The sequence below is a fragment of the Aspergillus novofumigatus genome (assembly GCF_002847465.1).
Source record: "Aspergillus novofumigatus IBT 16806 chromosome Unknown P174scaffold_4, whole genome shotgun sequence".
NCBI classification, from domain to species: Eukaryota; Fungi; Ascomycota; class Eurotiomycetes; order Eurotiales; family Aspergillaceae; genus Aspergillus; species Aspergillus novofumigatus.
Window position 1 is genome coordinate 3465199 of NW_020194277.1, and position 18924 is coordinate 3484122.

The window sequence follows — 18924 nt, forward strand, 5'->3', positions numbered from 1 at the left end:
AGGGCAGACAACTACCTACCGGCCTTGAGCGGTCGGTGGACATTTGACGTAGCTAGCGAGGGGCTCCGCATCTGACCGAATCGGGCTTCAACTTCTTGTGGTTGGAGAGCTCTCCACCTCGAGACTTTTCCGAAAATCTGCAATTTTTTCAATGACATCGCTATTCTGCCTTTGACCTTGACTCGCTGTGCTATCACAGAATAGGAGTAATAATCGACTCATCGCAGTCCTCCGACCGTCCTGAAATAGAGCCAGCTTGTCTGTCATACCCAACCATGAAGATTATGCGGACACGGAAATAGCATAGGCATGGAGAGAACACGGATCGCTAAGGTTTGATCCATGACTACATACAATCCGAGTTGAGACAAGACGTATGGATCTGACTGTACTCCTCCTTCCCTCGACTCTCAGGTTGAAGATGTGACCTTGGCGCGTCGTGGTGAACAGGTCGTCGGCACGCTACACCTCACCCCTCACCATATTATCTTCTCCCACATACCCCAAGGAGCCGAGACTGCGCAAGCTCAGGGCACGCCTGTTCGACCGAGGGAGCTGTGGATAACATACCCTATCATCTCATTTTGTACATGCCGCCCAACTCCCGCCGCATCCCGCCAGCTGTCGTCGATTCGCTTGCGCTGTCGAGACTTTACGTTCATTTGTTTCTACTTCGCCAGTGAGAGTAAAGCTCGCGATGTATATGAGAGCATAAAACTCTGGACATGCAAAGTCGGCCGGATCGACAAACTCTATGCCTTCACTTATCAGCCGCCGCCGCCGGAGCGGGAATTCAACGGTTGGGAGTTGTACGATGCACGCAAAGAGTGGGCTAGGCAGGGCGTGGGCTGCGATGGCAACGACAATGGCTGGCGGATTTCTGAGATAAATACGGACTACGGGGTAAACCTCTCCCTCCTGAGCAGCTTCATGATCGCTGTATTGACTTAGGATGTCTCAGTTCTCACCGACATACCCCGCTCTTCTGCCGGTGCCGTCGTCCATTTCAGACAATACACTCAACTACGCAGCTCGTTATCGGTCGAGAGCACGAGTACCTGTCCTGACGTATCGCCATCCCATCAACAACTGCTCGATCACGAGAAGCTCTCAGCCTCTAGTAGGTGTACGGCAGAACCGAAGCATCCAGGATGAGAAGCTATTGGCAGCAATATTCTCAACATCCCGTACAGACAGGCCACTGGCCAATTTCACTCCACCACATATGGAACATGATTCACCGAACTCGACGCAAGGTGACGTTTCATCAAGCCAGATGCTGACTGATTTGACAAACTCCGAGGAATTGGAAGACGAAATGCTGGAGTCGTTCCGTGGGGATCCAGAGGAAAGACCTCAGATTTATGGTGCTCAGCAGCATAATCTAATTGTTGATGCACGGCCGACAGTCAATGCATTTGCTATGCAAGCCGTTGGTCTGGGATCAGAGAATATGGACAATTACAAGTTTGCTACGAAGGCCTACCTCGGCATTGACAACATTCACGTCATGCGGGACTCGCTCAACAAGGTTGTTGATGCTCTTAAAGACTCAGATGTCACGCCATTAGGACCTAATAGGGATCAACTGGCGCGAAGCGGATGGCTGAAACATATTGCTGGCATTCTGGATGGCGCCGGGTTGATAGCTCGTCAAGTCGGCCTACAGCACTCGCATGTGCTCATTCACTGCTCGGATGGTTGGGATCGCACGGGCCAGTTGAGCGCTCTGAGTCAGATATGTCTTGATCCTTACTTTAGGACGATGGAAGGGTTTATGGTACTCGTGGAGAAGGATTGGCTTTCCTTTGGTCACATGTTCCGACACAGAACGGGTCCTTTGAGCAGCGAAAAGTGGTTCCAGATTGAAAACGAAAGAATTGGGGGTGATTCCGGTCGTGGATTCGGAGAGAGCGGTGGTGCAAGCAAAGCCATAGAGAATGCTTTCCTCAGCGCAAAAGGATTCTTTAACAGAGACAACACGAGCCGCGACTCTCTCCCGGATTCGGAAGGGGAGATGCAAAATTGTGACTCTGACAGTCCCCGAAAGCCAGGTTCCGCCCCCAGAAGTGTTGTCTCCGAAAAGGAGGTAACCAAGGTGAAGGAAACAAGTCCGGTCTTTCATCAGTTCCTGGATGCGACCTACCAATTGTTATACCAATATCCGACACGATTCGAATTCAACGAGCGGTTTCTCAGGCGGCTGCTCTACCATCTCTACTCATGCCAATATGGTACTTTCCTTTTCAATAGTGAAAAGGAGCGGGTGGAGATGAAGGCGAAGGAGCGCACTCGGAGCGTGTGGGATTACTTTCTTGCCCGGAGAGAGCAATTTGTCAATCCCAAGTATGATCCTCAAATAGATGATCATAAGCGCGGCAAGGAACGCCTGATCTTCCCGCGTATCAATGAAGTCAGATGGTGGAGCGAAGCATTTGGTCGGACAGATGCGGAGATGAACGGAGTCCGCTCGGCCAGCGTCACTCCCTCTGCCCGTCGTGGTAGTCCCGCCTCTGAGTCAACGCCGGTCTTGACGGGTATTGAGACAGCCCATCATGCTGTCGGAAGCGGAGCTCCTGGCAATGTAACCGGCAACGCTGCCCCGACCGGAATGGCAGCAGTGGCCTCAGGAATCTCAAATCTTAGTTTCTCAAAGGGAAAGGACAACTCTCAGGAGCCGAAAAATCTGACTCAGATGGAGCTTGAAATGCAATAGGAATGAAGCAGACAATGAACGGTGATAAAGCACATAGCACTTGATTGCAGTTCACGATTTGATGTATGTTATGTTATGCAATGGTTACAACAAAGGATCGGCCTAAGCTCGGCCTAGAGCATGACGAATATTCCTACGGCAAGGGTTGAAGACTGCGAAGGCTGCTGGCGGGTAGCTACCTCGATATTAGCTTGAAAGAAGCTGTTAGAAGGGGACTTGGTAGACGGCCAGCCAGTTGATGCCTGAGAGCCTGAACAGGATTAAGCTCTGAAAGCTAGCTGTTTGGACTATTCCTATTAGGGAAAGGGGTCGGCGGAGTGCAAGCGAGGGTTGAGCCCTATCCCAGAAAGGAAGGACAAGCCCTATTCCCAGAAAATCCCCACTAACGCGGAATCTCTCAAATCTGGTCTGACGACTGCCGACCACTTCGCCCTCGAACGACTTCCCAACTTTGGTGCACCGCTACGGCCGTTTCTTCGACAACCTAGAAACCAACCAGCAGAAACGCAATCATGGCCGCTGTCCAGGGAGCTATTTCGAAGCGCCGCAAGTTCGTCGCCGACGGTGTCTTCTATGCCGAGTTGAACGAGTTCTTCCAGCGCGAGCTGGCTGAGGAGGGCTACTCTGGTGTTGAAGTCCGTGTCACTCCCACCGTCACCGACATCAGTACGTTCGCCCGATCATAAGTATTTTTTCCGTTAGGTTATTGGGGATTTGAAGGAGGCCAGAAAATTGGGGAAACCACGAAATTGGGGATGCAATCGGAGGAACACAATTTGTCGCGAGGAATTACACGGGGAATAGTGTCATGATGCTAACGGATGCTCTTTTTTTTTGCGCAGTCATCCGTGCCACCCACACTCAGGAGGTTCTCGGTGAGCAGGGTCGCCGCATCCGCGAGCTCACCTCCCTCATCCAGAAGCGCTTCAAGTTCCCCGAGAACTCCGTCTCCCTCTATGCCGCCAAGGTCCAGAACCGCGGTCTGTCCGCCGTCGCTCAGTGCGAGTCCCTCCGCTACAAGCTCCTCAACGGTCTGGCCGTCCGCAGAGCCTGCTACGGTGTCCTGAGATTCATCATGGAGAGCGGTGCCAAGGGTTGTGAGGTTGTCGTTTCCGGAAAGCTGCGTGCTGCCCGTGCCAAGTCCATGAAGTTTACGGTACGTCAATAGTACTTTGGTGGAATTTGCTCAAATGAAAGAGGAACTATGAAGGAAAATGAAATGAAGGGTTTTCGGGATATAGGATGTGCAAGCAACGATACAGGAACCTTGTGACTGACTCTATCCTCTCCATACAGGACGGTTTCATGATCCACTCCGGTCAGCCCGCCAAAGAGTTCATTGACAGCGCCACCCGTCACGTCCTTCTCCGCCAGGGTGTTCTTGGTATCAAGGTCAAGATCATGCGCGGCTCCGACCCCGAGGGCAAGGCCGGTCCTCAGAAGACCCTCCCTGACTCCGTCACCATCATCGAGCCCAAGGAGGAGCAGCCCATCCTGCAGCCCATGAGCCAGGACTACGGTGCCAAGGCTCTCGCCGCTCAGCAGCTCGCCGAGCAGCAGCGACTTGCTGAGCAGCAGGCCGCTGAAGGCCAGGAGGGTGCCGGTGCGGAGGCTTACGCCCAGGAGTAATCTGGTTTCTTTTCTCTAAAATAGGCCGTGCTCTTCTTTTCTTCGTTCCTGTCGTCCTACCTACCTACCTACTTCCAACCTCACGCAATAAAGAACACTACATGAACTTCAGTTGTCTCCCCTTCCGACAATATTGTTCGCAGCTGCCCGGAGAATCTCTCTTGGGCTTACAGCTCTCTCCTAGATCCCTAGTGAAAGACCTAGGTAGGATACCAAAAGTGATGCTTGAAATGAAATGAGATTGCGGAACGGGGAAGCTGTTCACTTTGCAACTCTACTTGTACGGGTACTACGGGATGCGCTATGTCGACTCGTTAAGCGGGTGGTCTTTCACTTAGACTTCCCTACATGCGTATCTGTCGTATAACACTGCTGCAATAGCAGCAGTCCCTCGTAAACCTCTCCCATGTAAGAAAATATGCACTCGCCGTAAAGCCAGACTCCGGCATTTGTTCTGGAACTTGCCAAGAATGTGTATGATCTCCACTCTAGCAGACCAGATAATCCAAGAAAGTAGGCCTTTTCTAAGTCATATTCAAGGTACGTCGTGACTCTAGTGCTCTATCTGCTTTGTGTCAAAGGATATTTTCAGGGAGTATATCTATATTTTTGGTAAAATCACTTCCCCATCTGCCTTGACAATCCCTTACAAGAAAGCCTCAATGTTGATCTCCAGCGTACTCACGGGGTATTTCAGCTCGTACTTCTCCAAGACCGTAGGGTGTAAGATACCGAAGGCACCTATGACGTGATCCTTGGTAGCAATACGAAGGTGGATGGACGCCGCGTGGCCCGGGAAGTAAGTGGGTTCTAAGACCGAGTTAGTACTCGATACATACACGTAGCGAAAAAGCATATAGGACTTACCGTCGAGCTCTTCAATCCAGTAATGCGAGTCGCCGACGGCTGAGTTCTCGAGACCCTCCTCACCTGTGATGAAGGCGCTCTTGAGCATGGCCATGATGCGGTCGAGCAAGCCGTGCACAACTTCGAAACCGCTCGTCTTGCCGTACCAAGCTGCAGCGAAGTGTCTCTCGTTACGGCTTTTACGTTCCAAGGCCAGATCTTTGAAGGCGACATCGCTGCATTCGAAGATCTTGATGGGTACTGCGTGATGCTTGTTCTCACGAATGGTCTTGAGGAGGCCAGGAAGCAGGCTTGTGCGGACAACTTGGAACTCTACGGTCTTAGGGTTTGCCAGTTTCACGGCGGTGTTGCCGTCATCCTTGCGGTTGAGCCAGGCGAAGTTCTCGTCGTGAGAACACAAGATGAGGGGCAAGACCTCTGTCCAGCCTGCCATTGCAGCTTCCATTCTGACAATATCGGAGAGCTTATTGATGGGTAGAGGCTGAGCAATTGTACCCGACTTGCTGGGGAAGGACCGAGGGAGCGAGTTGAAACCGTACGCAATGGCAACATCCTCCATGATATCTGCCTGGTGAAGCACGTCCGCGCGGGTGGGGGGAACATCCACGTCAATGAGATCGGGCGAAGATGCAGACGGCCTTGCTTGGTAGGCCATCTTGGTCAAGAGCTTGCAAATTTCCTCGGGAGAAAGCTCCAGTCCGCAGCACTGGTTGATGTAAGAGACCTCGGCCTGAGTGGTACGAGGTGCAATGTCGGGCTCGACCCTGGTCTCGTTATTGTGTTCGGAGACAATCTGGACAGGCTCAACACTGCGCAAGAATGAGTTAGTATCAGGCGTACAAGGCGAAGTAGACCAATACGTACGTGAAGGGCTCGGAGGTATATTGGGAGAACATCGTGACCATGATCTTGGTGACGATGTCGAGCTTCGTCTTGTCAAGAGCCGTAACCTCGATCAAGACATTCTTGGTATCTAAAGTAATCTTTGAACGGTCACCGTTGATGATTGGCGGCAGGGAACAGACAGTCCTCCTGGAGTCGTAGATGACGGGGTAAACGGGGGAGTCGCGGATGATGTGGAGATATTTGCCCAAATGCTTGTCTTTCTGTTTATAGTGATAAGTATTAATTGCGATGAGCCATGGCCGGTCAGTTCCATACCTCGTAGAAGGACATTAATTCCTCGCCGTTCAGTTCTTTCGCCTGGTTCAAAGGCACAAACTTGATGTCCTTTGGTGGCAGTGCCTCGTAGGTGAAGGGGCCCTGGATAGTGTCCAGGTCATGGGTACCGATCGACACAAGAGTTCTCTGTCTGGCAAGGTTCTGGTGGAGTTTGTCTTGCAGAGCAATGAAGGATTCATAGCGGGCTTTGTCGAATTTGATGTTGCGAAGAATAGCACCGGAAACCAACGGCCTTACTTTCATGGTCTAGTTGAAGATTCGTTTAGTCCATATTGACGCGACACTGAATTCCCAACCAAGCCCACTTACATCTTCCTTGACAATGATTTTCTCCAGCTGTCCATTGGCGGGCTCAACCAATCGGTAATTGGGAAGAGGCTTCCGGCCCAGGAAGATGTTGAGCATGAGCTGGATACCTTCGAAACATAGCAGATCATAACTGTAGAGAAGACTCAGTATATACGATTGGAGTGTTCAACGTTTGCCGAAAAGTATGCGTACCGGTTGGCGGGGATTTCGATCTTCAGCTGGGGTGGTTCCTGCTTGCCATCGACGATGGGTCTGTCCGAATTTGTGGTCTATTTTTCTTAGCAATGTTCAAGCGCGTTTCTCAAGGTGTTCGAGGGTGCATTACATCTTCATCGAGCTCAATGCCTACAGGAAAAGCCGTCAGCGAGAAACTCCGCAAAAAAAGGTGAGGAATCAATGAGTCAAAACGTACCGAATTCGAAGCACAGCTCATCGAACTCCTCCGTCGTATATCTTGATGATATGATTAGTCACATAATGGTTGAGGACATTGAACGCAAGAGAAAAACATACTCCCGACCAAGCTCTTTAAAGAGCGCGGCCTTATCGACCGAGATGGTGGGCATGATGAGGGGCTTGTTCTTAGCAACTGTAAAGAAGGAATGCCGCAATCAGACAACGATTGAGTCCTACCAACGAACTGTATGGAGTGAGAATGAATGTCCGAGCTATTCAACGCAGATTGGCAGCGATGGTAACTCCGCAGATGCTCTGTCTGTTTTCCAGTGTCGGGCAGATAATCGCAGTCATAGAAGTCCATGGCACTTTTGTCTCTGTTGGGGCTTGACCCTCCGCCAATCAAGCCACAGAGGACTGCACCGCCACGATTTCACCCCTCCTGATTCCTTAGGGCCTCAGGCTCTGCCTTGGTTGTTTTTACCCCCACCAGCCACAGGAGCAGCTAGAACTAGTACTAGTGCCTCAGGTTCAGGTGAGCAACCAGCGACCGTCGAAGCTCGCCTTAATAAGAATAGTAGCCGTCCTGATACCAGCCTGTACAGACTCACTCGAGGCTATTCTATTTCTCACGTTAGGGATTTTTAATTCTTCCATTACTGTTTGGCAACGAATTGCTGTGTCGCTGAGTTCAATCCAATTGTCCAGGTAATTCTGCTACTCAAGTCAAGTGTCCTGCGGCGGCCCAAACCCCACGAAACCTCGCTCCGGGGTTTCTAATCATTATCCCTTCCTATACCACTAGAACTCTGCTATCAACAGCGACTAATATCAATATAAGAGCAGGTGCTTGATCATTTCATCCTGTTCTCGACAGCTTTTCTGTGTCGACCACAAAATAACTTCCCGGAGCCCCTGTTCAGTTCGCCTCATACCGGATTGATCTACCAACATAATTCCAATTCCTGCTGAGGCCTTGAACCTGCCCGCATCCCTGCCTCGTTAGCCTTTTTTCACCCTTTCAATAGTACATTGAAAAGCATACAGAATTTCCCGCGATGGAGGGTCAGGGAGAAAATGATGAGCTCTACCCCATTGCCGTTCTCATTGATGAACTGAAGGTACAGTTGCTCTTTCACCCACGTCATCTCTTTTCAACACATACTGATAGTCGCGTGCGCCATCTCCTTTAGCATGATGAGGTTACTCTTCGCATCAACGCTATACGCCGTCTTTCTACCATTGCATTGGCGTTAGGACCGGAGAGAACTCGGGACGAACTTATTCCTTTCCTCGATGGTTAGTTCGACCAAAATTTGGGCATGACAAGCATTTGGATCTAATTTACGGTTTCCGCAGACTCTGTCGAGGACGAAGACGAAGTCCTAACCGCTCTGAGCGATGAGCTGGGCAGTTTCGTGGAATATGTTGGCGGTCCGGAATTTGGTCATGTCCTCCTTTCTCCCCTGGAGAATTTGGCAGCCATTGAAGAGCCATTGGTGCGGGAGAAGGTAAAAATCAGCGGATTGGATGTGTCGTTTCTTCTGCTGACAGAAAGTTAGGCCGTCGAGTCGCTCAACAAGATCGGGGAGGAATTGTCCGAGAAGCAGATCGAAGAATACTTCATCCCCATGGTTATTCGCCTCTCGAAAGCCGACTGGTTCACATCGAAAGTCTCAGCTACGGGTCTCTATTGCGTTCCCTACAGGAAATCACAACCGCCACTGCAGCAAAGTCTCCGCCAATATTTCGGAGGGCTTGTACATGACGAGACGCCGATGGTGCGACGACAGGCGGCAAATAACCTTGCCAAGTTTGTCAAGGAAATGCAGACACAAGTGATCATTGAAGAAATAATACCCTTGTTCCAATACTTGGCCAGTGACGATCAAGACAGCGTGCGCTTGTTGACTGTGGACATTCTCATCTCTATCGCCGAGGAAATCCCCAAGGAGCAACAACCCAGTCATGGTGTTCTGTTGACCTCCCTGCGCAATCTTTTCGAGGATAAGAGCTGGAGAGTGAGATACATGGTTGCTGATCGATACGAGAAGGTATTTGTCCCTGGTGCGGCTTTGGTTATTCTGTTTAGGCTGTGCTAATATTCCACGACAGATCGCTAAAGCTGTGCACGAAGAGGTTGTTACTCGCGACATGGTGCCCTCATTTGTTAAGCTTCTGAAGGACACAGAGGCTGAAGTTCGTACTGCTATTGCGGGCCAGATTCCAGGTATGGAATGCTTTTATGCAAACTAGGACATGGCTAACTTGATGGCGAATAGGTTTTTGCAACTTGATTGACCGGGAAACCTTGCTTAACGAGATTATGACGAGCGTGGAGGATCTTGTCTCGGATCCATCTCAGCATGTGCGAGCGGCATTGGGTACTCAAATTAGCGGACTCGCCCCGATCCTCGGGAAAGAAGAGTCAGAGTGATACTGTTCTAAGTTTGCTTTGACATGAATGCTGACGATATGCGATTAGGACGATTGCTCATCTGCTCCCGATGTTCCTTCAGATGCTCAAAGATGAATTCCCCGATGTCCGCCTGCATATCATTTCCAAGCTGGAATTGGTCAACAAAGGTAAGATTCAAGGCACAACTTTGTCATCAGTTATATCTAACCGTTTCAGTCATCGGCATCGACCTCCTTTCGCAGTCGCTTCTCCCTGCTATTGTCCAGTTAGCTGAAGACAAACAATGGAGAGTTCGCCTTGCTATCATCGAGTACATCCCTCTTCTCGCTAGTCAGCTGGGTGTCAAATTTTTCGACGAACAGCTCAGCGACTTGTGCATGGGCTGGCTCGGTGACACAGTCTTCTCCATCAGAGAAGCTGCCACTCAGAATTTGAGAAAGCTTACAGAAGTCTTCGGAGTCGAATGGGCTCAGGGCTCTATCATCCCGAAGGTTATGGCCATGGGACAACACCCTAACTATCTATACAGAATGACCACGTGCTTTGCTATCTCTGTGAGTTTCTCTGGGCGTTTCCGAGTGCTGGGCGATTACTGACTATGTTAGACTCTTGCGCCCGTTGTCTCGCTGGACATTATCGAAAACTCAATCCTTCCTATTCTAGACAGACTCGTAACGGATGAAATTCCCAATATCCGCTTCAATGTCGCCAAATCCTACGCTGTATTGATCGACACACTACGTCGCCTTCCCGCCGAAGGGACGCTATCCGAGCTCGAGAAAGCTGGGAAACCAGCGACCCCGTCACCTCGGAGTCAGGAGCTTATCCAGCAGAGAATCCTCCCCAGTCTAGAGAAGTTGCAGCAGGATGAAGATGTCGATGTCCGGTACTTTGCTACGACTGCCGCGGGCGGCCACGAGGAGGCCATGCAGACTTCACCCTAGGCCTAGTTGTTTGATTATGCTACTTGATGCATGCACCACTTCATACCCACGTCCGAACGGAGCCTTTCAATAGGGTAGCGGGAGTAAATATAGGACTTGCGCTTCTGTTGGGGCCGAGTTTGAAACTTGAGAATCTTGTCCACTTAGAGAAATGGTCAGGCCAACTGACTCACTGAATGAAATAATCCCATGGCGTTCATGAAGTAGACTTTGTTCCATCATGCGAAACCAGCAATATCCCGTATCTGAAACTTGGGCAGAATCCATACATTGGCATCAGATTTAAGTGGAAGGGTAAAAAAAGAAGAGGAAACGTGGGAAAAAAGAAACGTCAGCGATAGGACTCGAACCTATGCGGCCGAAGCCAAGTGATTTCTAATCACTCCCCTTAACCACTCGGGCACACTGACTGGAGTTATTGTATTGGACATTTAATATATTCTGTGACCCAGAAACATAGAAGTCTCGTGACTACCAATGGCATTCATGTCTTAAGTCCAAGAATGCCAGGGGACGGATAATATGGGAGAACTCAGACATGTTTACAACAGCTAGTACTCTGTCTAGCATGACAGAATTTTGATTTAGGCACATTCAACATTAGACCTCACCTTTATTCCGAAGTATCCATTGGAGTAATCGAAACAATCCCCTTACCGCCCTTGGCTTTATCTGTACTGCGATTTTCTCACTCATGCCTAGCATACCAATGCGAAAACTTCTCAGAATGTAACTGTTCTCTTTGTCAACTGCATCAACATATTCCTGCCATTGGCCGCGTCTGTATTCGGGCTCAGTATACTGTAGAGATACTGCCTTGGCGTCTATAATATCTTGCAAATGTTTGCGTCTAAAGCCCAGCCATCTGCCTTCAGCACAGTAGGTAGTGCAGAGTAAGCTCTGGGCTCATCCACTGTGGTGTTTGATATCAATAAGCTGATGAGAGTACGAAATTGGCATTTTCTTCAACCCCGGTCAGTGTGCCCGAGTGGTTAAGGGGAGTGATTAGAAATCACTTGGCTTCGGCCGCATAGGTTCGAGTCCTATCGCTGACGGTTATTTTTTCCCCCATTCTCTACTCTACACCTTATGCCCGGCTTATATAGAATACTAGTTAGCTTCTTCAATATGCCTGTCAAACTTACCAGCGTGTAAATGAGTTTGTGCTGATATTTCCGTGCCTCCTCCGCACTCGTGTCTAGTCAGGATCCTACCATCATAACTGTCCAACAACCATACAGCCGGTATGTCACTGCAGTGGCCCTGGCACTTTGCGCTTGTTTCCCCAGCCGAGCAGCAGCATCGCCGTGAGCTTCTTGATCTTCGGGGATACTACGCTCAACTTTCTGTTGTCATTACCTTGGTCGCATTCAGATGCTATAAGAGCTCTGTTTCGCACGCGCAGTATGCAAGTGATCCTCGGCGAGCACGCAAATCATGGTGGGAATCCGCCCCTTTTCGCGGCTGGTCGGAGACTCGAGGACAATATGTTGTCTGTTTGACCTGGCTTGGTTGGCTTTTGGGACTCTCTATGTGGAGGAGTGGTGATGGTATGTACATTCTTTTCTTGGTGTGTTGTCTGGCCGTCCCTTTATGCACCACCAAAAATATCCCACGGCGATTGACAGAGCCGATACTTGATACTTGGACACTGTACTGCTTGATTCAAGATATATGAAAGCTAAATGACAGCTTTTCTGTCAGATTATCTCCACCTAACCAAAGCGCTGGGCCATGTTGCGGTCTCGCAGCTGCCGTTCCAGGTGTTGATGTCTCCGATCTGGTATATATCCGTATCCAGGCCGACATCACCGTCCGTCGTGTCGATCTTTACAGCCATCCCGCAATCCGCCTTGACGCGTTTCCACCGTCTCTTTGGCCGAGTAGTCCTCTCACCTTTATTGATCGCGCATGCCACTCTGTACTTGTCATTCTTCGGGCAATCACCTCACCCGGATTTCAGCTCCTTGCTGGCCAAACGTATACGCGATTTGGATGTCCAGTGGGGATTGTGCGGAATTGTCATCACGATCTTCATCCTTGTCCTTGCACGGCCCCTGGGATCGACCAGTGGACTGTGGGCCATGAAAACAGCATCGATACACATGAGACGACGAGTGTTTTATATTGCGCATGTTCTGCTGGTCGCAGCTTTGTGTGTTGCAGCGTATTGCCATGTTGCCCAGGCGCAAACATATGTTCTCCAGACACTGGGGGCTTTTGCACTTAATATAGCTTGCTGTTGGATGTTTTCACAGGATAAGAAGCACTACGTCACTATCTCGAGTCGGTTCCTACCCTGGTTGGCACCTTCCTTTGCCAGGAAGAACCCGGCCGAAAGGCTGAATATGAAATATGATATATAATTCGCATTTTCACTGTCACATCCGAATGTCACTCTTCTAACCATGGGACTTGCAGAATCGCTCCTAATAGAATCGGTACTGATTTCTGCAATGAAAAAGATCCGATCACCAGGACCACTGCAAACTTTCGTACTATCTACTCCGTACCTAGTACTGATGTAAAGTTAAGGCACTTTATGGCACCTAAAGGGTATAGTACGCGGGCAAAGGTTTCCGCCAATCACGATAAACGTGGTTCCTGATATTCTCATTCGGAAATCACTTGCAGAGTCCCTATTCAGATTATTCTCAAGCATGAGAAATGAATGCACGGAAATTAGCAACGGCCACTGGAGGAACGAACATGTCCTCTTAGGGTGCTAATAGTAGTTCATTCCTTTGAGCCAGCCTTCCAAGTTTGAGCACCTGCACCATTCGATCCTTGGCACATCAAACTCTGGTCGGCGCTTGAATGGTCTGGAATGCCCCCTAAGAGGCCTTGCAGAACATTAAAGTTCTTAGCCGGTGCACTGGTGCAATTAGCATGTTGTGTGGTTGGACGAGATTACGTATCTAGCTAGCTTTAATTAAATACGGATGACGGAGAACTTTGGGGTGTTTTGAGGAGAGTTTTGGTCCCACTGTTTCCATGAATTTCGCATCGAACAATCAAATTACTTGATTGCTTGTCGTCTAACAGAGTTAGATCCATATTCTTTGATCGTCCTCGCTCTTATCCTTACTGCTTCTCCTTTTCACACTCGCACAACCCTTACATGACATAAACAACAAACATTCCTGTGACCACCGGAATTGTCTCAATGCCCCCCTCGGCACTCTTTTCGCATAAATAGCTAGATAGCCCCTCTCGATGGCAGTATGCGACTTCAGAGAATTGTGTTCTTATTGGGTGTCGTCGTCCTCGCAGGCTTCTCGATTGTCTTTCTGAGAAGAAGCCACCATGATTCCGACTTACCTCTAAATCAGTCTCCTCCAGCTATTCCACACCCTCCGTCAGGACATATTTCTAGCAATGCACAGCAACAGAAACATGAGCCAGAAAATCCCGCGACAACTCCCTTCCCCACAGATCGACACCCAATCGCCACTCTAGTTGGAAATGCAGAGCAGGGTTTCGAACAGCTGCATTCGCGGCAGTCCAAGACTCTGGCCGACGCCGTCAATGAATACCGTCGTCGATATCATATGCACCCTCCGCCGCATTTCGATAAATGGTTTCAGTTCGCACAGTCGAGGGGCGTCCAATTAATCGATGAATACGACACGATTTACCACTCCTTGCTCCCTTTTTGGGCGATCGAACCAAAGGTGATTCGTGAACGTGCGCGCGAGGCGCTGGGATATGACAATGCCGTGATTGGAGTGGTCATCAGAAAGGGAAAGGTCACTCTGGTTGAAGGAGGTGGTGACGGACTCAAATGGCAGCGAGATGCTACTGTTGGGATGATGAGTGATTTTGTGGAGTTTCTGCCAGACATGGACCTCGTTTTCAACACCCACGATGAGCCTCGAGTCGTCATACCGAGCGATGATCTGCGCAGGATGGTCAGTATTGCGAAGGACAGTGTGCTTCCGAAATCCTTCCAGAACCAATCGCCGAAAAACGCATGGTCGCCTCGGCCTGAAGATTTGAACAAGGGTGATCGGATTGATGAAGCGCGTACGACACGTTTCAACCGGTATGCACATCAGCCCACATGGACCGACTCTCGAGCTTCCTGTCCGGTGGATAGCCCCGCCCGATCCCTGAACGAGGATGCGCCAGATAATATCGGAGCCTACAAACGTGGAGACCCGGGTTTTATCTACAATACCACTGCCTTTTCCGATATCTGCAATACTCCGTCACTGAGGAAAACCTACGGCTTCTTTGATCGCCCGAATGCTTTTGACGTGGTTCACGATCTATTTCCAATTTTCTCGCAGAGCAAAATCTCCAGCTTTCAAGATATACTCTACCCAAGTCCCTGGTACTGGGCTAACATGGTCCCCTACGCGGAGAAAAATGATTACCCTTGGGATAAGAAGCAAGAAAAGATGTTCTGGAGGGGTTCCACAACCGGAGGTTTCTCTCGAGCTGGTGGCTGGCGGCGGCAGCACCGTCAAATTTTTGTCGGCAACATCAATAGTCTGGACAATGTCAGAGTTCTTGCTAAGGCCACGGACGGCCAGTGGCAAACCAAGGAAGTCAGTCGCGCAGATTATCGTGATCTGTTCGACGTCAAATTCACGTTCATCGGACAATGTGACCCCAATGACTGTAATGCTCAGAAGGAATTCTTTGAGGTCGTGGATGCGGTTGGTCTGCAGGATGCATGGGCTTACAAGTATTTGGTCGATATCGACGGGAACGCATTCAGTGGCCGATATTATGCCTTTCTGCACAGCAACAGTCTAGTTTGCAAGGTGGCTATTTTTCGTGAATGGCACGACGAGTGGATCAAACCCTGGGTACACTACGTTCCTCTGAGTCTGGCGGGCGACGAGTACGTTGAGACGATGCGGTACTTTGTCACCGAAGATGAAGGCAAAAACACGGCGGCAAAGATTGCGGGAAAAGGCCGGGATTGGGCCCTCAAAGCATTACGAAATGACGACTTGGAAGTGTGGTTCTTCAGACTGTTATTAGAGTAAGCTTCTCCTCTCGGTTGCAATCCGTGACTGGCTAACATTGCGCCTTGACAGGTACGGACGTTTAGTAGACGATAACCGGGAGAATCTGGGATTCTTCCTTTGATCTGCTGCGGAGTTGGTTATAAGTCTGCTCCTCTTCTCCTCAAAATTCTGGTGTTATGGTTTTGCTTCCTGAATCTTGCACTTGCTCTGTACCAATACCCATTTGCGGAGTGATATCTCACATATCTGGCTGCATTTCAGAGGCTGCTGGCGTTTGCTTGTACTTTGTGTTTCTTTTGCCTTGTTTGATAGTCGTCTATGATGGAGACGTCTAGACTTGACGGTCCTGTTGCTGCAACAGGTCCCTGCTTGTATATGTAGCTTTGCAGCAGTCTTTGTAGCAATTGTATCTACCAATGGACCGCTCTTTTCCCAGGAGAATCAAGGCTTCTCCCTCGCCTACGTGGAGAGGTTCTCTGCGTTTTGATTGTGAGAACTCGGCTTTTTTAGACGAACATATGTTCAATATAAGTAGCTCATCATATACGCTCTTCTCAAATATGGCATCTTGTAATTACTATCATGGTACTAGCTATAAGCTCAGGTTGAAAAGTGAGTTGTGTTGTATAAATGTGTTGCCTTATGTATCAGGCAAGAAATCATAATCACATGCGTTATGACGCATCATTTATATAGTGCTAGACAGCTTCCCCTCAGCTCCATCCACTGCTTAAGCTTATTTTTCGCCCGAAGCCAGTGCATTCCGTCTCTTTTTTTTTTTTACCTTCGATTTTAATGTGTTATTGCACTGAAGCTTACCATTAGAATTTTCCCTATGAGCAAAGTCACTGCCTTGTTACGTTCCTTCTGAAATCACAACTCCTTTCTTTGCTGTTAACGTCATTCTCATTCCTTGAGCGGAGAGCAGGTCATCTGCCAGACTGCTAGCAACATGGCTGGCCGTCTTGCTAAAAGTTTCAAATCTGCTGTGGTTTTTGCTTATGGGCTTTTAACTCTTATCCTGTACGGACTTCAGGCTATGAAACTTGGACTTTTCTTCAAACGTCCCTCTGAGAAGGAGAACTTGGAGTTGCAGTTAGGTGAGTAGGCTCACATTGCAGGCATTTTGATCGCGGTAGGACTGACCCAATTTCTGTTGCAATGGAATAGCCCGCGACCGCTTCTGGGATCTCTCGAAGGAATGCTTCGGTCTTTCTCATCACATCCTCACCCTGCGAAACGGATTCAAATTCCACTACCTTTGCAATGATTCCCCAAGAACTCGACGGTCTCTCAGAAACCACTGGCGATCTTCATCCATGGCTTTCCTGATAGTTGGGCCGTGTGGCGATACATAGTGAGCTCCAGTTCTCTTCAATCTGCGGCTACACTGGTCGTCGTCGACTTACCGGGCTACGGAGGAAGCGATAGTCTGGACAAATATTCGGCGACAAACGTCTTGGAGAGCTTGACGGAGTTTATCATTGCCATTAGAGCCAAGTACGGGATAGATACGGAGACTGGAAACAACCAGCGACGGACGATTATCGTAGGGCATGACTGGGGTTGCGTTATCTCCACGCGGCTTGCAGCTGAAGCTCCTCAGTTGGCTGACCGGTTTGTCGTCACCAATGGGCCGGTGGTACGTATCACAACTCACAATGGGTGTAGGTTAGTGCATGGGTATTTGAGCTTCACTAACCAATTTCTCATTTCCAGCCCGGTCTGGCTGCAGCGAACATTCGTCGCCTTCTATCCTCCTCATTGAAAATGTTCAAGACTTCAATCCGCTCACCAATCCGGTCGCGCTCGACTCTCATCAAAGCTGTCAGGTCCCTGTGGCCAGTGTTCCGGCAATTGAAGCGCTCGGGCTATATCTTCGTGATGCAATTGCCAATGGGCTTTGTTAAATACTTCGGCAGCGGGGGCAACTTTTCCTTCCTAAAGGCGGTTCACCAGACCTCCCATGGTGATGTCGACTTCACCGCTCGGGATGCCGCAGAATGTATGGCGAGCACTATGGGTCCGTCGACTGAAGAATGCAAGACACGGACTGCCGCAGGCGACGAGTATCCAGTTTCGGTGAAGGAGGAACGTGCGCTCTCTAACTTTCAGCACATGGTTGGCTACTACCGAGATGGGGCGGCATTGGGCCGCTGGTGCAAATCGGTCCAAACAATCGCCGACCTGCATAGCATTGCGGGAGGGAATGAGCTGCGGCGCATTGGTAGTGGAGTTGGTTTGTTCGATGACGGACCTACAGGAGCGTTGAAAGCAAGCTCCACGATCCTCTGGGGTAAGGCAGATGTTGCTCTCGACCCTCAGATTTGCCTTGATGGCATCTCAGACTACCTTGTTTACAAGAGCGAGGTCGTCATGCTTCCACGCTCTCGTCACTTCACGCCATTGGAGCGCGAGAGCCGTGTGGCCATCGAGAAGACCGTGGAATGGGCTGTGAAGGGAGAACGGGAGGACATTGGTGCTGTTGTTCAGGCTTGTTACCCTGAAGCCGTCATGACTGTTCGCAAGTAAGAACGTGCGTTGAGACGGATGTGGTAACTCGTGGGAGTTGACCTCCCTTCCTTATTGTCTTCTATCCTTCCATTGATATTTTTTTTGTCTTTTGCATTGTTCGATCGCAGACTTGCTGGTTGAGTTTGCATGGACAATGCCAGGAGTTGACGTATCTGCAAAGTGTCACCTAGAAAGCGAGACATCCAAATGTAAGACTACGCATCAATATTTCATCCACCAATCATTACCATCATCCACTGCATTCTGTCTTTATGCCGGTGGGCACTGTGTGCGGAGTAACTAAGGTCGACATTTCTCCTCGTCTGTAGCTTGCTCGGATATGGGACTAAACATAAAGAAGGGAACTTTCCCCTCTCAAAAGATGAATGCAAGGGTCATATCAATTGATTTTGCCATATGCCAGTCTGGTTTGTTTCACCAGCCAGTTGAGAACAACAACCCCTTTACCAACCTCAACGATTATTAGTATGAATCTCATTGGGGATCAAAGCGCTGATGGTGGCACGAGGGCACGGCCTAAAGGCAGGGATTGATGATACTACTTACTAGAAAGTCTGAAGGCACCTTGATAAGAAGAAGTTACCTGTCGTTGACCCCACTTAAGCAAGCCAGGAACGGTCCAGGTTAGCCCAATCCGGGCAGAGCTGTCTTGGAGGAGTAGGTCCTGTGTTGGGAGTACGAAGTAGACAGATAGTTACTGGTCAGTAGATAATACCTTGAAGGATCAAGCACGGTACTTAGGACCATTGAACACCCGGATCGCCCAAATCGTCATTGTTCCGGAGATATTGTTAACGGAATTGGCTTTTGTTTTTGGTTTCTTAGTATCCGTGACCATGTTTTATCCACTTACCCGCCCCAGCAGTCTTGGAGCAGCTACCTCATGAGATTAGATAGATACTCCTGGTTACTTGTTCTTACGCTGCCACTGTTTCTCTCAACTGC

At 49.5% G+C, this 18924-nt stretch overlaps 7 protein-coding genes and 2 non-coding genes across 9 annotated transcripts; 7 read left to right on the forward strand and 2 right to left on the reverse strand.

Annotated features, from left to right (window-relative positions):
• The first annotated feature begins 99 nt into the window (after positions 1 to 99).
• On the forward strand, positions 100 to 2819 carry P174DRAFT_407582 (phosphatidylinositol-3-phosphatase YMR1). The gene is made up of 3 exons (XM_024824140.1): positions 100 to 333; positions 415 to 903; positions 962 to 2819. Exons 1-3 carry the CDS (start codon positions 310 to 312, stop codon positions 2714 to 2716), a joined length of 2268 nt encoding a protein of 755 aa, XP_024683306.1. The 5' UTR covers positions 100 to 309; the 3' UTR covers positions 2717 to 2819.
• Positions 2820 to 3151: 332 nt separating this feature from the next.
• P174DRAFT_442030 (40S ribosomal protein uS3) lies at positions 3152 to 4599 on the forward strand. The gene is made up of 3 exons (XM_024827486.1): positions 3152 to 3382; positions 3559 to 3872; positions 4013 to 4599. Exons 1-3 carry the CDS (start codon positions 3229 to 3231, stop codon positions 4343 to 4345), a joined length of 801 nt encoding a protein of 266 aa, XP_024683307.1. The 5' UTR covers positions 3152 to 3228; the 3' UTR covers positions 4346 to 4599.
• Positions 4600 to 4792: 193 nt separating this feature from the next.
• Positions 4793 to 7437, reverse strand: P174DRAFT_451566 (phenylalanine--tRNA ligase subunit beta). Its single transcript, XM_024829014.1, has 9 exons — positions 7217 to 7437; positions 7116 to 7156; positions 7029 to 7048; positions 6896 to 6972; positions 6704 to 6833; positions 6374 to 6640; positions 6077 to 6318; positions 5213 to 6021; positions 4793 to 5155 (listed from the first exon to the last, which is right to left on the reverse strand). Exons 1-9 carry the CDS (start codon positions 7267 to 7269, stop codon positions 4992 to 4994), a joined length of 1803 nt encoding a protein of 600 aa, XP_024683308.1. The 5' UTR covers positions 7270 to 7437; the 3' UTR covers positions 4793 to 4991.
• A 311-nt stretch (positions 7438 to 7748) lies between these two features.
• On the forward strand, positions 7749 to 10655 carry P174DRAFT_442034 (protein phosphatase 2A structural subunit TPD3). Its single transcript, XM_024827487.1, has 9 exons — positions 7749 to 8220; positions 8293 to 8398; positions 8459 to 8610; positions 8662 to 9153; positions 9215 to 9329; positions 9382 to 9526; positions 9585 to 9685; positions 9735 to 10072; positions 10124 to 10655. The coding sequence occupies exons 1-9, from the start codon at positions 8158 to 8160 to the stop codon at positions 10460 to 10462; spliced, it is 1851 nt and encodes a 616-aa protein (XP_024683309.1). The 5' UTR covers positions 7749 to 8157; the 3' UTR covers positions 10463 to 10655.
• Positions 10656 to 10791: 136 nt separating this feature from the next.
• P174DRAFT_t95 lies at positions 10792 to 10872 on the reverse strand. The gene has a single exon. It is a non-coding gene; the product is annotated as a tRNA-Ser (tRNA).
• Positions 10873 to 11436: 564 nt separating this feature from the next.
• P174DRAFT_t90 lies at positions 11437 to 11517 on the forward strand. Its single transcript has one exon. It is a non-coding gene; the product is annotated as a tRNA-Ser (tRNA).
• P174DRAFT_512827 (ferric reductase-like transmembrane domain-containing protein) lies at positions 11442 to 13274 on the forward strand. The gene is made up of 3 exons (XM_024831911.1): positions 11442 to 12012; positions 12167 to 12710; positions 12884 to 13274. The coding sequence occupies exons 1-3, from the start codon at positions 11709 to 11711 to the stop codon at positions 13068 to 13070; spliced, it is 1035 nt and encodes a 344-aa protein (XP_024683310.1). The 5' UTR covers positions 11442 to 11708; the 3' UTR covers positions 13071 to 13274.
• A 183-nt stretch (positions 13275 to 13457) lies between these two features.
• P174DRAFT_407597 (putative capsule-associated protein CAP1) lies at positions 13458 to 15877 on the forward strand. Its single transcript, XM_024824141.1, has 2 exons — positions 13458 to 15458; positions 15514 to 15877. The coding sequence occupies exons 1-2, from the start codon at positions 13687 to 13689 to the stop codon at positions 15563 to 15565; spliced, it is 1824 nt and encodes a 607-aa protein (XP_024683311.1). The 5' UTR covers positions 13458 to 13686; the 3' UTR covers positions 15566 to 15877.
• A 312-nt stretch (positions 15878 to 16189) lies between these two features.
• On the forward strand, positions 16190 to 18180 carry P174DRAFT_442037 (putative alpha/beta fold family hydrolase). The gene is made up of 4 exons (XM_024827488.1): positions 16190 to 16544; positions 16615 to 16732; positions 16780 to 17086; positions 17164 to 18180. The coding sequence occupies exons 1-4, from the start codon at positions 16397 to 16399 to the stop codon at positions 17974 to 17976; spliced, it is 1386 nt and encodes a 461-aa protein (XP_024683312.1). The 5' UTR covers positions 16190 to 16396; the 3' UTR covers positions 17977 to 18180.
• Positions 18181 to 18924: the final 744 nt, after the last annotated feature.